The sequence below is a fragment of the Diplotaxodon limnothrissa genome, linkage group LG8 (assembly GCF_057381915.1).
Source record: "Diplotaxodon limnothrissa isolate DT_005_m linkage group LG8, D_limnothrissa_male_GT1.1, whole genome shotgun sequence".
Lineage (NCBI taxonomy): Eukaryota > Metazoa > Chordata > Actinopteri > Cichliformes > Cichlidae > Diplotaxodon > Diplotaxodon limnothrissa.
Genome location: NC_140603.1, coordinates 16,368,975 through 16,385,517, shown reverse-complemented (window position 1 = coordinate 16,385,517; position 16,543 = coordinate 16,368,975). Strand labels below are relative to the sequence as shown.

General features: G+C 43.1%; 2 protein-coding genes across 2 annotated transcripts; both read right to left on the bottom strand.

The window, feature by feature from the left end:
• Nucleotides 1-6,942: 6,942 nt before the first annotated feature.
• On the bottom strand, nucleotides 6,943-7,910 carry prrt2 (proline-rich transmembrane protein 2). Its single transcript, XM_085360696.1, has 3 exons — nucleotides 7,679-7,910; nucleotides 7,193-7,491; nucleotides 6,943-7,098 (listed from the first exon to the last, which is right to left on the bottom strand). The coding sequence occupies exons 1-3, from the start codon at nucleotides 7,908-7,910 to the stop codon at nucleotides 6,943-6,945; spliced, it is 687 nt and encodes a 228-aa protein (XP_085216822.1).
• A 1,923-nt stretch (nucleotides 7,911-9,833) lies between these two features.
• On the bottom strand, nucleotides 9,834-16,009 carry kif22 (kinesin family member 22). Its single transcript, XM_085360695.1, has 12 exons — nucleotides 15,822-16,009; nucleotides 15,584-15,711; nucleotides 15,257-15,408; nucleotides 13,883-14,092; nucleotides 13,097-13,487; nucleotides 12,553-12,670; nucleotides 12,239-12,338; nucleotides 11,646-11,826; nucleotides 11,048-11,142; nucleotides 10,565-10,765; nucleotides 10,428-10,487; nucleotides 9,834-9,863 (listed from the first exon to the last, which is right to left on the bottom strand). Exons 1-12 carry the CDS (start codon nucleotides 16,007-16,009, stop codon nucleotides 9,834-9,836), a joined length of 1,854 nt encoding a protein of 617 aa, XP_085216821.1.
• Nucleotides 16,010-16,543: the final 534 nt, after the last annotated feature.

Here is a 16,543-nt window from a genome sequence, read left to right as displayed (position 1 = left end):
CACAGCAATCCGTCTCCGAGCGTTAATTCCCACTCACAGTGGCTATTTTGCGGCCCCAGTTCTCTCTGCACATTAAGCGGGCACTAAGAGAACAGCGTCGCCGCAGGTCAGTAGATCTCATTATGCTGCTTCTGCGATGCAGACTGACAGGACGATCACGATGCATCCAGCCGCTGCCAAACTGACTCACGGCCGCAGTGTTTGTTTGACCCAGCTGCATAATCCATGACCCACTTACTGCATCTGGATGCGACTATGTCTGGTACACTGATCCCCTTTTGAACTGTTACTGTACTGTAGACATACTAAAATTAGCTGAGTACACAGGAAAGTACCTTTAACTGTCAGAGAAATCACGCTGGTGGGTTTGAATTTGCTGTTGTCAAATGTTGTGAAAGCTGTTTTTGTTAACGTTGGGGTTTTTTTCCCCTTTTGGGGCACAGTAAGACTATTTTTGAAAGTATTGCAGAAACTTTGCCATGTTTACTTTATGTGCATAACATATTTTTTTAAGTTTATTATTACAACAGAGCATTTTCTTCACTGGAAGCTTACATTTGTATGTAGATACTGTTGTGTCCTGCATTCACACCAAGGACAGAACAGGAAAACATGTTATCAATGCAGGACATGCTGGCACCTTTATTATCCTGCACACTTTTGCAAGTCAAAAAATACATTTTCCTGTCAAGGTCAATAGCTGGAATATCGCTTGCATGGGAGAGATAGCAACAGAGTGGGCTTATAATTTACAGAGATAAAAGAAGAAACTTGTTTCGAGACCAGAATGAAAGCAAATGTAAACAATGTTTTAAAATAATTACACAAATTAGTGAGCAACCTGAAAAAGTAGATTTTACAACAGTTTTTTAAATACATTTTTGACATTTAAGTCAAAGATACTGAATCCTCAAGTTCAGATAAGACTTAACTTTTAGAATCTACCTCGTTTCAGTTGTTATTAAATTAAAAAAAAACTCAAAACTTAAAAAGTACATTTACATTTTTTTTAAAAATTGGCATAAAAGTTCAAATTCAAAAAGTAGAAAAATGCCAGAAGAGCGATTTTGTATTTTAAAATAATATTTTGAAACCACTTTTGCAACATCTGGGTTTATATTTTTATATATAATTTACACAACAAATGTAGGTTTTAGTGTTTTGTGCGTGGATTACTTTCAAATTAGTGGGTGGGACACAAATCTTCGGAGATGTTACACCAATCAAACTGTTAGGGTACTACATTCTGTACTACACCTGGATTTATTGGTTGATCCTGATGATTTTTTTTTACAAAATTATGAAGGAATTCTGCTGCAGTATATCAATGAAACACATCAGCATTTTTCTTTGGACTCTTTAAAGAGTTTCAAATGCAACGCATAGCCACGCAGATCGGCTAACCGGTGCTAGTTTAATTGGTGCTACAGTAAGTAACAGACTAAGATCAAATAATTTCACTCACCAGAACTGAAGCACAATTTGTTCAGTGACCTGCAGCACACAGCAGGACACTGTGGCTGTCAGAACTTTTTCTCTAAAGCAGCTCATGTTCCAGATTAGAAGTAAGATGGGAAAATAAATGCAGGGAATTTTGGTTTAAACTGATGACATCACCACTGGTTTCAAGTAAATGTTTAGTGCTAATTTATTTACCAGTTGTTACCATGCTAGCACCTGCTACATTTCTAACCAGTATAAATGTACTCAGCAGCACTGAGAGCTTTGGGGGTGTTTTTCTGACTTTAAAGTCTCACTCCTTACCAAATGACTTAATGCAATTAGAAATGTCAGTTAAACGCTTAATGCTGACCTATTAATCAGTCAGGAATAATAAAGGAGGCTTACTCAAGGGATGAACCAGTGTTGTGTCTACACATAACAGACAAATTAGAAGAACCTGTTTTAAAAAGCTTGTCACAAAAACACATTGTTTGTTCCAACTTCATTGGCTGAATCTATGAAAAATTCCAAGGTTAACACGGTTTCACAAAAATAAAATTATACTTTTTGCCCCAACAAGGTGATTCCAAGGAGCTGTTGGCTGAAAACCTGGCAAACGTGTGTACAGTGTGTCCTTAAAAAACTTGAGGAAACTGGACAAGTGGAGGACAAAAGAAGGAGCAGCAGCTGTCTACAGACAGCCCTGGCCTGTCTACAAAACTGTCTACAGCAGATGAACAGTATCTGAAAGTCATGTTCTTAAGGGAAAAATCCTAATCCTAATTCTCTTGTATGTTGTATGTAGGTCCCGTACCAAGAGCAAATACTTGATACGGGACCTGAGAGATGCATCTTGCCCTTTAGTTGATCCATATACTGTTTAATGAAGCTTCATCAGATCTCAGTGGAAGAGTGGCTGTCAATAAGCCTTTCTTATGGAAGGGAAACGGGGAGAAAAGGCTGAAGTATACCCGAGTGTACAAGAATTGCACCGGAAATCACGGACAAGTCAGTATTGCTTAGAGAGGTCAGGAAAGAGGTACAACATGACGTGTCTACAGTCCTCCGTAAAACATGGTGGAGGTTCTGCCTTGGTTTGGAGCTACATTTCAGCCAGTGTTGTTGGTGAGCTTGCCTTGTATTTTGTATAATAAGATTGGCAAAAGCTTCGTTTTTAAGCATAACAATGATCATAAACACACTTCCAATGCAGTAAAAGCATACCTGGATAGATGAGCCTGGACTTCAACAGAGCAAAAGACAGCCAACATCCAAAGAAGAGCTTTGAATGTCCTTCAAGAAGCCTGGAGAACTATTCCTGAAGATGACTTAAAGAAATGATAACAAAGCTAAGAGAGTTCAGACTGTGTTGAAGAATAAAGGCTGTCATTACCAAATATTCACTTTCAAGCTTGTTAGAATCATAGACTATTTGTTTTGTACTGTATTTATATTTATATACTGTATTTTCATTCATGTGTGCATGTTTCTATGAATTGCTACGCCTAGTTCCCATTTTTCTAGCAACATATAAATAAATTAAGGATGTCTCAAGACTTTTGAACTGCACTTCACCCTAAAATTGGACTGTGTTACAGAAGAGGAGCTATAAAGCAATTCCTACTTTTGGATGCTCATATTAAATATGGCCAAAGTTTCACATAATGAGATCAGCGAATGCGTAAGCAATCCCCGCGAGCCAAAAGCTCAGACTTCAGGCTCCTCTAGACTCGATTTAGTCCAACAAGTCATTACCACCCTGCTACACAGAGAGCAGATATCCTCAATACATTCATCTCAGGCACACAACTCTGTCTCTGAGCACAGCAGCACCATCCAGCTGCCTCTGTTTGCATGGGGCAGTCCATCAGAAGAAACTTGACATGAAGGAAGGGTGGCCCTTAAAGTGAGAGCAGCTGAAAGCAGAGCAGTGCCTGAACTCTGAGTCATGCAAAGCTAATGAGAACCAAAAATCTGGAGCTAAAAAAGAGCAGCATACTGTCTTAATATTTCAAGACACTGGCCCAGTTGCTGTTCTTGTTCATGAATGATTTTTGAAGAAGAAAGCTAGTAACCACTTCTTAAAGAGTGTTAAAAAAACAAACCTCAGGAGGAAATAATGAAGGAAATTTTTTGCTTTGATTTCATTGAAGTCATCTGAGGCTTATGTTCGCTCTACTGGCGGTCATGCAGTGCAGTGTTTCCTTCTGGCTCGAGGCCTCTGCCTTCAGCATTTTGCTCTTCCTGCTGTCTTTGCACTCTGCTGCCTGACAACAGCAGGCGCTCTCCATCCCAGCAGCTTACACGCCATCACGGCACTGAGGACTACACCAACGCTTCCCCCACCCTCCACCCCAACTACACTCCTTTCCCCTTTTTTTTTAACTCCACTGATGCAAAAACACAGTCTCTCCTTAACGGCTTAGCTCTCCTTTCACTCACTTTTGACGCCGCCTTTATTCTGCACAGCCGCTGATGCTGTTTATCCCTCCAAAGCAACACTGAAAACAGGTCACATGCATTGTGTCTTTATTATAAATGTGCTGCAGAAGTATAATATTCCAAGTGTCAGCTTATCTTTGCAATTTGAAACTTCCATCATCATACATTACAAAAAATCAATAAATAAACAAAAAGAAAACAGAACATGCCAATAACCACAAAGATCATAGAAGCCTGGTGGGAATACAGTGGCTGTCTGGAGGGTATCCAACAGCTTCAGCGCCTACATCAGATCTTAATTACGTAAAGGTAACTCATATCCACTGGAGGATTAGCACAATATCTGCAGAGTACATCAACTGTAGATTACAATCAGTAAATTTACATTATTAACAAAGGGGGGCGGGGATGGTTTGTATATATATGCCGCAGTTGTCTCGATAGAAAACTATCTGCAGGGCCAGAACTCATGATGAGACCCTTGAAGTCGCGGCATTGGAAAATCTGGGACACAGCAAAATAAAGTTTTTAGTCACTTTATCGATTAAATCACAGTGAAAACCACAAGTAGATAAAGATTAGAGGTTAGCGAAGGATACACAGGAGATATTAGAACAACGATAACAAACCCGGCTTTTAAAATGATGTTCTTCACACTAAAATGCTACGACACTGCTACTTCAGAGCCCCCACCCATGTCTGATCTAGTGTTTCACAAACACCTACAACGAAAAGGTGCTGACTCATCCAGGTGGGAATCAACTACGGAGGGTATTTTATTTCTTTTTCTTTTTTTTTTAAGTATAATATAAGAACAATCTGTCTGCTTTCAAAGCTCGGGCTACCTGAGGCTACAGCCGCATCTTTGACTAAACAATCACAAGCTATTTAATTTGTTAACCAAATAGTGATGCCCGCACTGCCTTACAGCTGCCGCTCCGCTGCGGCGCAGCACTTCCAGAGTTTCAAAATCAATCCCTTACAAAGATTATCAAAAGACAGATGGTGCGGCATCACTGACTTCCCTGTAAAGTCTGTGTGTTTTGTTTTGTTTAAGCTTTAATCACTACAGCGTGACTTTTTCCCTCCTTTCTCCAGCTCACAGTGGTTGCAGGTGTCGAGCAGATACACAGTATAGTTGCACAGAGCGAAAGCACATCTCGATGCTTCCCTCCACATCAACTGGTGAGAAGTGAGGTCTTTGCAAAGCAAGAAACTTTTTTTTTTTATCCCCTTGCTCTAAATTCTTTTATTTGGCACATATTTCCTCCTCGCTGTGTCGACTGTGCCTCCGTAATCCCCTTTTCCGTTTTAGCACCCACGGCTTGGTAAGCCCCGCTTTCATCCTCCTTTTAGTCGGCCCGTACGCTCAAACACAAGATATCATGGAGTCATTTTGAGCCACGGAGCAAGAGACAGTCTGAAACAAGAGGACAACTGGGATTCAAAGGGTTTCCTCTCTGCTGCGCGTGTGAGTTCATGTGCGCAACACAAAATCCCGGAGCCTCTCTGTGCGTTTGAGGGGGATTTAACCAGAGAGGTCATTTTTTGTTGGGAAGTTGAGAGGCGATCCCTCCGCTGCGCTCTAGTCCACCAGTTTGGAGGCTTGTGATGAGATCTCTTCAAGAGTTCGAGTGTCTCTGTGTTGGAAATCATTCCAAACGTGTTGGCCGGAATACGAAGGGACTGATTAAAGTCTGTCTGTTCCCTTCTCTCCAATCTAACGTCCCATGGACCCCTCCCCTCACACCCTCCCCAGATTTAGAGTAGCAGCATTTGCATATTTTATTCTCTTCCATTAGCAAAGAAGAAAAGAAAAGAAAACAGGGGGGCAGGAGGGGGATTTATATCGATTACAGAAATATAAGTAAGCGCTGTATATCGCGGGGAGGTGGGGGGCAAGGGGGTGTGGGGCACATTTGTCACACATCCAGGTAATGACTAGGCAGGTAAAGATGGTGGTGCAGGTGCGGGGCCAGACGGTCTGTTGCCTTATCCGGTTTCATCCTGGGATGAAACTCAGGGTTTCACATTTACTAAAAAAAGAAAAGGAAGCGTATTAGTCAGAGCTTTATATTCTGCAACTTCATATGGATGTATAAACTTTCACAGACCACAGAGGACAGTTACATAATGAGAGAAGAAGAAAAAACAAGGATTGCCAAATCCCAGCGCTCTTCAACTCAAGTTGAAGTTGAGTCTACAGTTGTTCTTCCAGTCATTGAGCTAATTAGCACATCTCTTGGCTTAATAAGACCCACAAGGCTGCAAATGGGCACGCTCACAAATAAAGCAGAAATAAGTGTAATCTGAAGTGAAAAGGCATGATTGAGAATGACTAAACTGCACGTGTCTAAATGTAGAAGAACAGCAAAACAAAAAATAAGACAGAGGCTGGTCCCTTTCTTTGCGAGTCACTGAAATAATCACTGATCTGTTATCAGAATCCTTTTTATTTGCAAACGTACAATAAAAAGCACATTTGTCCAGCTCCCGAGCCGGTCAGCAGCTCACGAGCTGGGCATACAGTGGTTATACATGTGGTACAGAATCAACAAGGCTTCACATTTTGTACAAGCAGAGAGGGCAAGGCGTGAAAACAAGACAGTGGACTACACACGTCACTCTACAGATACACACACGGCAAAACCGAGGCATGCGGTCGGTTACAGCTGTAGGCCACCCGTGCAAACATGGAAGAACACGTCAGAAAATGTAGATCTGCGTCTGCTTCGGGAGGGCTTAATATGTTCTGATCTCTGTGCAGCGGCGACATGGTTTCTAAAGGCTAAAGTGCTGCAGTGTATAAAGCCACGTGCAGGCGTTGGGGCTAGCGCTCTACTGTGCAAACACAGATAGTAATAATATCAGTGATTAAGGTCAGACTGTGCCAACAGAGCTGAATATATTATGCTAGTATGATGGGATAAACGGTGACAACAGCAGGTTGTGGAAGCTGCGACACATCCTTCAGTAATTCACGAGACGAGAGGAGAGTTTGCAGGAAAGAAGCGGCTCAGCAACACAGGAGGTTAAAAAGGAGAGGTTAGGGGGGGTTTAAAGGTCAGATTTGGGACACTCACTGGCCAGGTTGACAATGCAGGCGATGATAATGATCATCCCTCCTACTAGTGAGACCATGGAGAGCATCTTGGCCACGCGTCCCAGACGCACGGCGCCGTCCAGATTTCCCTGCTCCAGACTGTTCTTGGACTGAGGGAGAAGATCAAAGCGTCTGTTAGCATCAGCGTGATTAAAAAGAATAAACTCCAAAAACCAAACACACACACACAAATCCTGCTCTCACCATGATGGAGTAGACAAATCCAACAATGTTGATGGGCCAGACTGGGCAGAAGCAGGCCAGCACGGAGAGGAGGAGGTAGTCTTTGACTTTGGAGCGGTCCAATGGTGGGTTGGTGGCGATGCTGGAGTGGCGAGAAAGCGACGGCCTGGGCGAGAAGGCGGTGTAGCCGATGGAGCTCGCCCTGCTCCCCTTCCTGGTCTTGCCGTGATGAGGGTAAGAGATGGAGTGCTGCCTTCTCGGAGGAGAGGAGACGACTGGAGAGGTGCTCTTCTCCTCGGACACTGAGTGGATCCCGTTACCTGCGTGTGAAGGATGAAGAGGACAAAGAGGTAAAACGCCAGTGCTCGCACGCCTCCCGTGCTCTCCCGGGAGTTCATCCACGCGCAGGAATTTGACTTTCCCCCAGCGAGCTGACTAAGCAGCTGCCCGACCCTGCCTCCCTCCCCACCCGCTGCCTGGCTATGAGGTCAAACTCAAGTCACTCACCGTTCTTCAGCTTCTCGTTGATGACTATGACGAGCTCTCCTTTGGATTTGCTGCGGGCAGGCCTGGTGCCAGCCGGGCTGCTGCTGCAGCTGTGGATGAGCTCTTCGCCTCTGACTGGCAGGCACAGCTCAGAGACGGGGGCCTGGCTCGACAGGGAGCCGTCTTGGTCCAGAAGCGATGGTTGTTCTTCCACAGGCCAAAGGCCGGGGGCGGGCATCATGTTCACAGCCATGCTGACAGAAAGAGAAGCCCGTGTTCGTGGTCCGGTCCTGCACGTCTGTAGTTACACCTGGGGCCAGAAAGTGGTTTTAAACACATTCATAAACAAAAACTGTTCCTTCCCATCTGCTTAGGGATTGTGCAAAAATCACTGCAGTGGAGAAGAGGGCAGACAGATGGAGCAAGAGATAAATCTTTTCTTCTATTTAAACTATTTTTTAATCAAATATTTAGACCAATTTTTGCTATTGGAGGACAGCAAAATAATAGCAAGTCTATAGATGTTGAGTTCTTGGTCACAGTCTCAACCCAACAGAAAGCAGCTATAGGAAAGTAGGGCATAGTATCAAATGAGCCACAAATGACCTAAAAGAGATTAAACGGTGCCTTCATGGTTGGGTTGTTTGCCTACAGTTTATTTAGTAAAACTCTACTTGTTTGAATCAGTTTGCAGATGCTGGGGAGCAGCGCTGCCTCCCTGAAATGAAATATTTATATGGCTGGCAGGGGATTTCTAACTAGCAGTTTTCATACAGCCCATAAACACATCCCGTTTCAGCAGATTTCAGAGTGGATGTGGGCTCAATATCACCCATAAGCCTCTTTATAATCCCCTTTTGAACGTCAGATGACATCTCACGTTTGATCACTGCTCACAGCTGCTGAGGGATGGATGAGCAAAACACAACTGTAAATAAGGCCTCCAAGACTCGCTTTCTCAGGTAACAAAAAGCAGGTCAACAAAAAGGAGCAGCAGAAAAAAACAGGTATGGCAGATGGAGACGGCTTTCCTGCCTCGGTCTCCGTGCAGGTGTGTACATAGCTTTATTTCACCGTGTGTACACAACCGCTCACCGACATATGGTGGCCGGTTTTGCCGGACGCAGAACAATAGCTAGAGGACACAGCGGTAAAAAGGCTGAGGACAAAGGGGGGAGAAAACTCGGATAGAGGCCAACAGGGAGGGAGGCTGCTCGTTAATTAGCCTGCCGCTGATGGGTTGGATTCAGTGGATGTGCGCTGCTAAACTGCACCGATAAGCAGGAAAAACACATGCACTGGATTCACAGGAAATGACTGGAATACATAAACAGCCATTTGTGTATCTCGCACCCATCAATCCATCAAAGGGAAAACTAATCAAACTGACCTTTGTTTCCGTCCCTTTCTTTTTTAATCCAGCGCTTGCCTCGTCGTCATCACGTCGCTGGATTGTGCATCGTGGTAACCTCACTCCCAGGTGGGGAAAAAAAACACAAAACTGTCAGACGTGACCAAACATCTCCAGAGCGCAGAGGGTTTCTAGACGTGCTCCGTTTAAAAGCCCGATCATATGATTTATGTCCAGTGAAAGCTGAGGGAGGGAAAAAACAGAAAGCGGTGGGGCTGGTGTAGCCTTGCGCCAGCGCAGTGAGCTGGGATGGATGGAGTCTCCTGGATATCAGGGTGGTTCAGAGAGGAGGGGTGTGTGTGCGTGTAACGAAAAGTGAAATCAACCAGAGTACGTGCTGTGGAGGAAGAGAAAAGGTGTGTGTGTGAGAGATGTGCTGTAGGGGGCGGTGGTTTATAGCATCCACCTACCGCCGGTGTTAAACTGTGACCTGCTGTCTGTGCGATGCTAATTAGCCTAATTATGTGTTCACACAAAGAAACCGTGATACGGCGGTGGAGCGTCAGCTCGCATAGATCAGGGTAGGAGACACTGGAGCTCAGGCGAAGGTGACCATAACATTTATTTACCGACGTCAAATAAATACACAAGCATCCAATAACGTGATATGGGAGGTTTATTAAAAAAGGACACGCCACCAGCTGGACACAGCAGACATTACATAAACACGATGACAACAAGCATTTAAAAAAAAAAAAAAAGAAAAATGGGGTGGCTTCAGATAAAAAGTATGTACATGACTTGTATTAAAAAAGAAGAAAAAAATCATTTCCCCATGGCACTCACGATGTTTGCCTGCAAATAGAAGAAAAGAACAATGAATACAAACCAAGAGAAGCAGAATATCAATCAGATGCTCAGTTATGGAAGGATTATATTTATTTTGGTTAATATTAGGAGCAGAAAACGTGTTTTTGTAACCAAACCTGATTTTTATTTAATGTTTAACACATTAATAAAGTCTAATGAAGTTGCCATTTAACCTAGCTCGCCACAGGGAGCGTGCAAAATTAAAGCAAAATCACTGAAACAGAATGCAGTACAATAATCTCCATCTAAATTATCCCATTTTAATAATTGATGAGGACAGAATTGTAAATCACAGTAAAACTCCATTAGTTGCACAGCCTTACTGTCAGTAATACTTTATTACTACAATCAAAGCATCTGCTGCTAAGCTAAAAGTGATCATACTCAAGTTTTAGCAGGTTTGTCAACCCCTGCTACCTCAAAATCAGCTGATGGGAATGCTTTTATTTTGGAGGGTTTTAGAGGTGCTTCTAAGAACCTGAAGCAACCCACCAAAAAGCAGAGTGGCAGAAGATAACCACTTACAATGACAGCAAGAACCTAGCTTACCTTCATGAAGGAGGAAAATCTCTTTTCCGTCATCCCCTCAACTTGTATCAGGTCTTCCACCTGCAGAATAGCAATCATATAGTCTGTGCATGTATTTATATTATAGAAGCCACAGTAAATAAGGTTTGTTTTCCAACCTTTGCGAAGTGACCGTGGATCTCCCTCCAGCCCAGAATGAGCTTCGCCTTCTTGTCACCGATCTGCTGCAGACTTTTCAGCTCTTTGAGGCAGCCTGTGTTCAGAATTTGCAGGATTTTCTGCTTGGACTGATCCACCATCGACTGGTCAAGCTGGGACTCCCAAGCACTCTTTGTGTTGTTCTCTTTACCACCTGGTGACTGATAGGACAAGAAAAGAAATATAAATGCACAGATATACAACCAAGCCGTTAAAACATTTTTGCTATCAGACAACACAAGCAATCTACTTTAAATCTGAACGTCTCTCCACTGGTTGGGAGAGGAAGGCAATTTTAACCAAACAAATTTGAGACCCTTTCTGCATCTGTCGAGTCAGATAAACACATTGAAGCTAATGCACGTTGTCAGCTTGTATCTGATGCTTGCAACTCTGCAGATGTGTCAAGTTAAGCACAGCACAGTCAAGGCTCAGTTGCTGACCTCAATCAGGTCTGAATACGTCTCCTCTTTCTTCTTGATGCATACAGACTGCTTTTTGACCACAAGAAGCTGCTGAAGGGGCTGGCGCTGGGACACTGAGGGGCAGGCAACAGGAAGACATTGCATTAGGACAGGATCTAAGACAAATATTCTTACTGCATATAAAAAACAAACAAACCAACAACTGCATTTTAAAATTAAAGTCAAATTTTTATCACTTGAACCATTTTAAAGAAAAATGCATGCAGGAGGCACTAAGAAAGGTTCTCTGGCTCACTCTCAGTGTTGCTGAGGGTTGTAAAAATAATTCTCTCTCATCATCATTTGATACCTTCTCTGGCTCCAGTATTGTAGATTGAGCTTTTGCATCACATTGCAGCCCATAAATAGCCGCAGTGAATCAACATGACAGAATTAGCGAGTCACTAATCTTTAGTGAAGCACTCAAATAAAGAATTTAGTGAGTCCTCAGTCAAGGTCAGCAGTGTGTGATACCTCTATAGTCTTTAACACTGTAGTAATTTCTTCATGAGGCAAACAATCTATGGAAATTCACTTAGTTACAGTACGATCATCTGCTCTAGGATTTCTAACAGACCTTGCAGCGGTTGGACCACAGCCTGCTGTTTATTGGGTTTTGTGGCATCTGACTGTTTTCTCCGCAGGGCAGTTGTCTTGTTCTCGAAGTCGGGCTCTTGTCCTGTAATCGACTTTTCTCCAGCCAACTGACTGAATAGCATGGCCTTGCTCTCAAGCTCCCTCTGCTTCTCTTTGAGCTCCTGCACAAAACAACAACAACAACAACAAAAACAAAGAAGCATAACAAAAGAGACCAAGTACAGCAATTAAATATTGACTGGGCAGAAAAGGGCGGCCAACGTTACAGCCTTTCCAACTTGATATTTCCATGTATGCATGCATGAAGATGTCAATTTATAAAAAGGGACAGCAGATGATGATTTGTATCTCTCCCATAGTAATCCCACAAAGCCCAGGTGTTGCTAGTGGGACTGTTGCAAGAGAGAATTAGTTTCAGCACCAGCTACCAAATCCTGGCCTACTGTTCAGAGACCACGACCTGCTTAAGATGCTGTCTCACTGTCCTCTCGATACCACTGCTTAGAGCAACTCTAAACTAAACAGAGCATTCTTCAAGTCAGCCATGTGGACAAACTAGATGTGCATTTTCACCTTGATCTCTTTAAGCATGGCCAGTCTCTCTTTGTCCTGGGAGCTCATCGTTCTCTTCTCCAAAGCTATTAGTCTATCCATCAGTGACTGGTCTGATGAACTAAAGGGGCAGACAAACAAATCATATTAGACAAAGAGGCTGAAAAACAGGGCAGACAGTACGATTTGAAACAAGTCAGGTATCAAAAAGTCATGTTTACAGGATTCCAGACAGACCTACACACAACAGCATCTTTCTCCGTCACAAAGCCTTTCACGTCAGTCAGACATCATAATATAAACCAAACAAATAATCAGTCTGTGTGGTCTATAACCTGTGGTTACGTGTAGAGGGTGAGGCATCGTGTTCGGATTTCTTCTCCTCTTTATGCTTCTTCTTCTGTGGCTCAGTGCCAGACCCCCCTGTCTCTCGTTCCTCTCTGGACCGCTTCACTGGAGACGACGGCAGATGGAAAATTAACAGTTTAGTATTCAGTGCAGTGTAACAACGGTGTCTGTGGGGGCTCTCTAGAGTGTAAAGCAACTCAGACAAAAATGGCACAGCATCAGTCAAAGCTGCATTGCAGTGCTTGAATTAAAGCCAGCCGCAGCAGGTAAACATGAGGAACATCTTTGAGAGAGAGTGCAGTAGGAAAGACAACATCAGAACAGCAAAAATGCAAGTGGAGCACCAGTTTTACAAAAAACAAAAAAGACAAACATCCATCTGACCCAGAGACAGCCGTTTACTGTTAGTCACCATCCTCTCGGATGTGACATGGGTGCCCCCTGTTGGCCTTTGGCTCTTCCTGTTTCCCAATAAAATGCCTTTTTATACTCTAGTGGCCCCTAACTGAAAAAAGTGAGTGCTTTTCTCACCTGGCACCACAGCCACAGTTTCGCGGGTGAAGGGCTTGTTCACAATGAGCTTGGATTTGGCCGCAAAGTTGAGTGCACTGAAGGTGTCAAAATAATATTTGTACTCTGGTGCAATATTGGTGATCATGACGGAGTGTGCCGAGCCCCCCAGAGAGTCCTGCAGAAGCCGTGTTAGTTTACTGTCCCTGTACGGCACGCGCACCGAAGTGCCCGAGTTTAGAGAGTCAACAACTTTGCTGAGTGTGAAGAGAGACAGGTTGATGGCACCACTCTCCTTCAGGCGGATGCCCTGGTTGCCGGTGCGGCGGTTGTCCTCTGAGCCAGCCAAATCGACCAAGTACAGTTTGCCTGTCTGTTGTCTGTGGGGAAGTTGCTGCTGAGTCCGTACAACCTGTATCATTGCAGAGATTAAGAATGGAAAAGCAGCAGCGACACAGAAGTCAGGCAGGAAAAACGAGGAGGTGGTGAAGAGTCATGGGGTGAAAGGAGAAAAAAAAAAAAAAATACGAGGATTACATTTTATGAAAACATGACAACAAAGGGAAAAAACAAAGAATAAATGAAGAAAAAGGACAGCAGATAATGGTTTGTGTTTCTCTCCCATAGTAATCCCAGGAAGCACAGAAGTTGCTAGTGGGACTGTTGCAAGAGAGAATTGATTTCAGCACCAGCTACCAAATCCTGGCCTACTGCTCAGAGACCACGACCTGCTTAAGATGCTGTCTGGCTGTCCATTTGACACTAACAAATAAAACAGTTCAATAAACTACACCAAGATCATCAAACCTTAATGAGAAGGATAGCGTGGCTGCGGCTGGAACGCTGGTTTAGCTTAGTAGAAGCTGTAGTACGGTTGAGCGTCGCAGGGACAAAGTGTTTGTCAAAATCTGCGAATTTGCTAATGTTCATGTGTGTCAGGCCAGGGATAAGGATGTTCTTGTCTTTGTCCTCTCTGATGGGTAAATCCTGGGAGTTTGGCGACAGAAGATCAAGCACCTGAGAAAGGACCAGAACAACAAGAATAAGAAAGCGGTAATTGATGAATGATGCACACTAAAAGAAAAAAGGTACATTTAAAAGGTTCAGAGGCCATGCAGTGGAAAATGTAGTTAGAAGGTTTTTCAGTAAATTCAAGAAGACTGGAGGCTAAAAAGCTGTGCGCGCCCCCTTGTTTTATTAAATCATGCTGAGGGCCAGTGACCTGAAACTGAAAGGGTAGGCTGAAAATGTTTTCACACATGAATTTTAAGTCAACCGATTCAAATATTTTCCACATTTGTTCATTTTGACAGGTAGCGCAACAGGAAATAAATCTGCTTCAAAAGGCTTCATACTACGACATGTGTATGATGTATGATGGTGTCTACAAAAGGGAACTGCATGAATACAGCAGGTAAGAGCTGTCCAATCTGACAATGCACTGAGTTTTTATTAGAGAGCTGGCAGGTTAAAGGCTGGCTAACATCCTATCCGACTGCATCAGATATCTGCATTGTCACATACAGCTCTGCTGGGTGGGGCCAAGGCTACCCTGCACGTGCCAAAACATCTTAGTTTGGAATACACCATCTGCATAATAATACTGTTGGCTTAAATTTGCCGAATTAAGGGAGTCAGCTTTTGGTCAACATAAAATCTTCTAAGGGTATTAATAACATTTCTAGAGAAGTGTCCATTGGAAACGGAAATATTTCCACTTTTAAAATGAACATAAAGGCAATTTTATTTTCAATACAGGGTTTTAATCAGGGCTGAAAAAAAAGATTGACCACACTATAATGATTTTCTGTTTTATACAACAGAGTTTCGCTTCCTAAGGTGATATAACAGGGAATTTCATAGAGTTCTGTCAATTAAGGTAACCAAGATTCAATACCTGAGCTGTTTAGAGACATTTGAAACTATTTTACAACCTTTGGAACAAGTAAATACCAAAGGTTCATTTGATCCATTTAAATCTAGAAAAAAAAAAAAAAAAAAGGAACACAACCACCACAAATCCCCCCCCAGCTCTCTATAATGCAGAAACACACTTCTTAAGAGCAAAGACAATGTTTTCTAACACCTCAACTTGAATGACCACCAGCTGCATTACTTTGCTTAATCATGAACAGAAAGCCAGAAATAACCGTACGCTCTTTCTACTTAAACCATTCATACCTTCTCATTGTAAATTTCCAAATACGACATGTCAATGCTATAGTCCCATCCATCACTCGCATCCTTGGCTTTCACCAGCTTGAAGACCTCACGAACAGCTCGGGGAATCACACCTGGCTGCTCTGAACTCCCCAGCATGGTGTGGGTCTTACCTGTGAAAGAGGATGCAAAAGCCTAGAGTTAGAAAAGGGTGTCTTTGAGGAGCCAAAATATCTATAAACAAAATCATTGTGACCTCTCACAAGTCTTAACAGCTTAATTTATAAATGCATGTGCACAGCTAATATACACGTTTCTTGAAACCCTGTAGACTGTGCTTCAACATACCAGCTCCTGTTGGCCCATAAGCAAACACACTGGCATTCTGTCCGTTAAAGATGTGCGGCAGAATGGGCTTCACTGATGAGAGGAAAACTTCTTGCTGCGTCGTTTGTTCACCATGAAAAACGTCGAAGCTAAAAACAATAACAACAACCACAGCTCTCTTAATATTTAAAGCTAGACAATCACTGAAATCTTTACCGATATGCATATATACATAACAGATTATTAGGAAGGCACTGACTGGTATTTAACAGTTTCTGTGGCGTTCCTCCAGTTGATTATCTCCAGGTTTTGAGAGTCCAGGCCTCTTACACACGGTCCCTCGCTTTTCTCATCTTCTTTGTTCATATACGGTCGCAGACGAACAGCTACGCGGACCCTGGATGTCTTCTTGTTTCCTCCATCTGATACCGCCACACGCGTCGCCATTATTGCGCTTCCAAAAAGAAAGGCCCGAATAAAGTTTAATAATAAGCTAACTAGTTAGCCACGAACGTGCTTGAAAATGACAGTTTGTGTATAACAGCACTGCATTAAAACGCATGGCATTCAAATGAAACCTCTCCTGATAAGCTGTGTTTCCTTACTGACGAAAGCCTCTCTCGGCTAATAACAAGCTAAAGCTGGATAGCTCAGTCATAACTTCTCCAAAGAACGGATGCTTCTCGACTGGCTAATAATAGTCACAAAGCCAAAGCCTGCTATATGCTTACCGATATTATTTGAGAATGTCTGAGACAAGCCACACCTTTGTTATGCCCTAAATTTTCCTTCCAGCAACATTTCGGACGCTTGGTTTTAACAATGGCGACCGCGTCCCTTAAAAACTTGAGCGACTAACCGAACACTTTTTCAAATGCAGAGCGCAGAAACCGGAAGCGGCCGTAAACCAATCAGAATTTTTTTTTTGAACCAATCAGAACTCGCACAAATACTGGCGCCTGTTTTACGTCATGCGTCCAT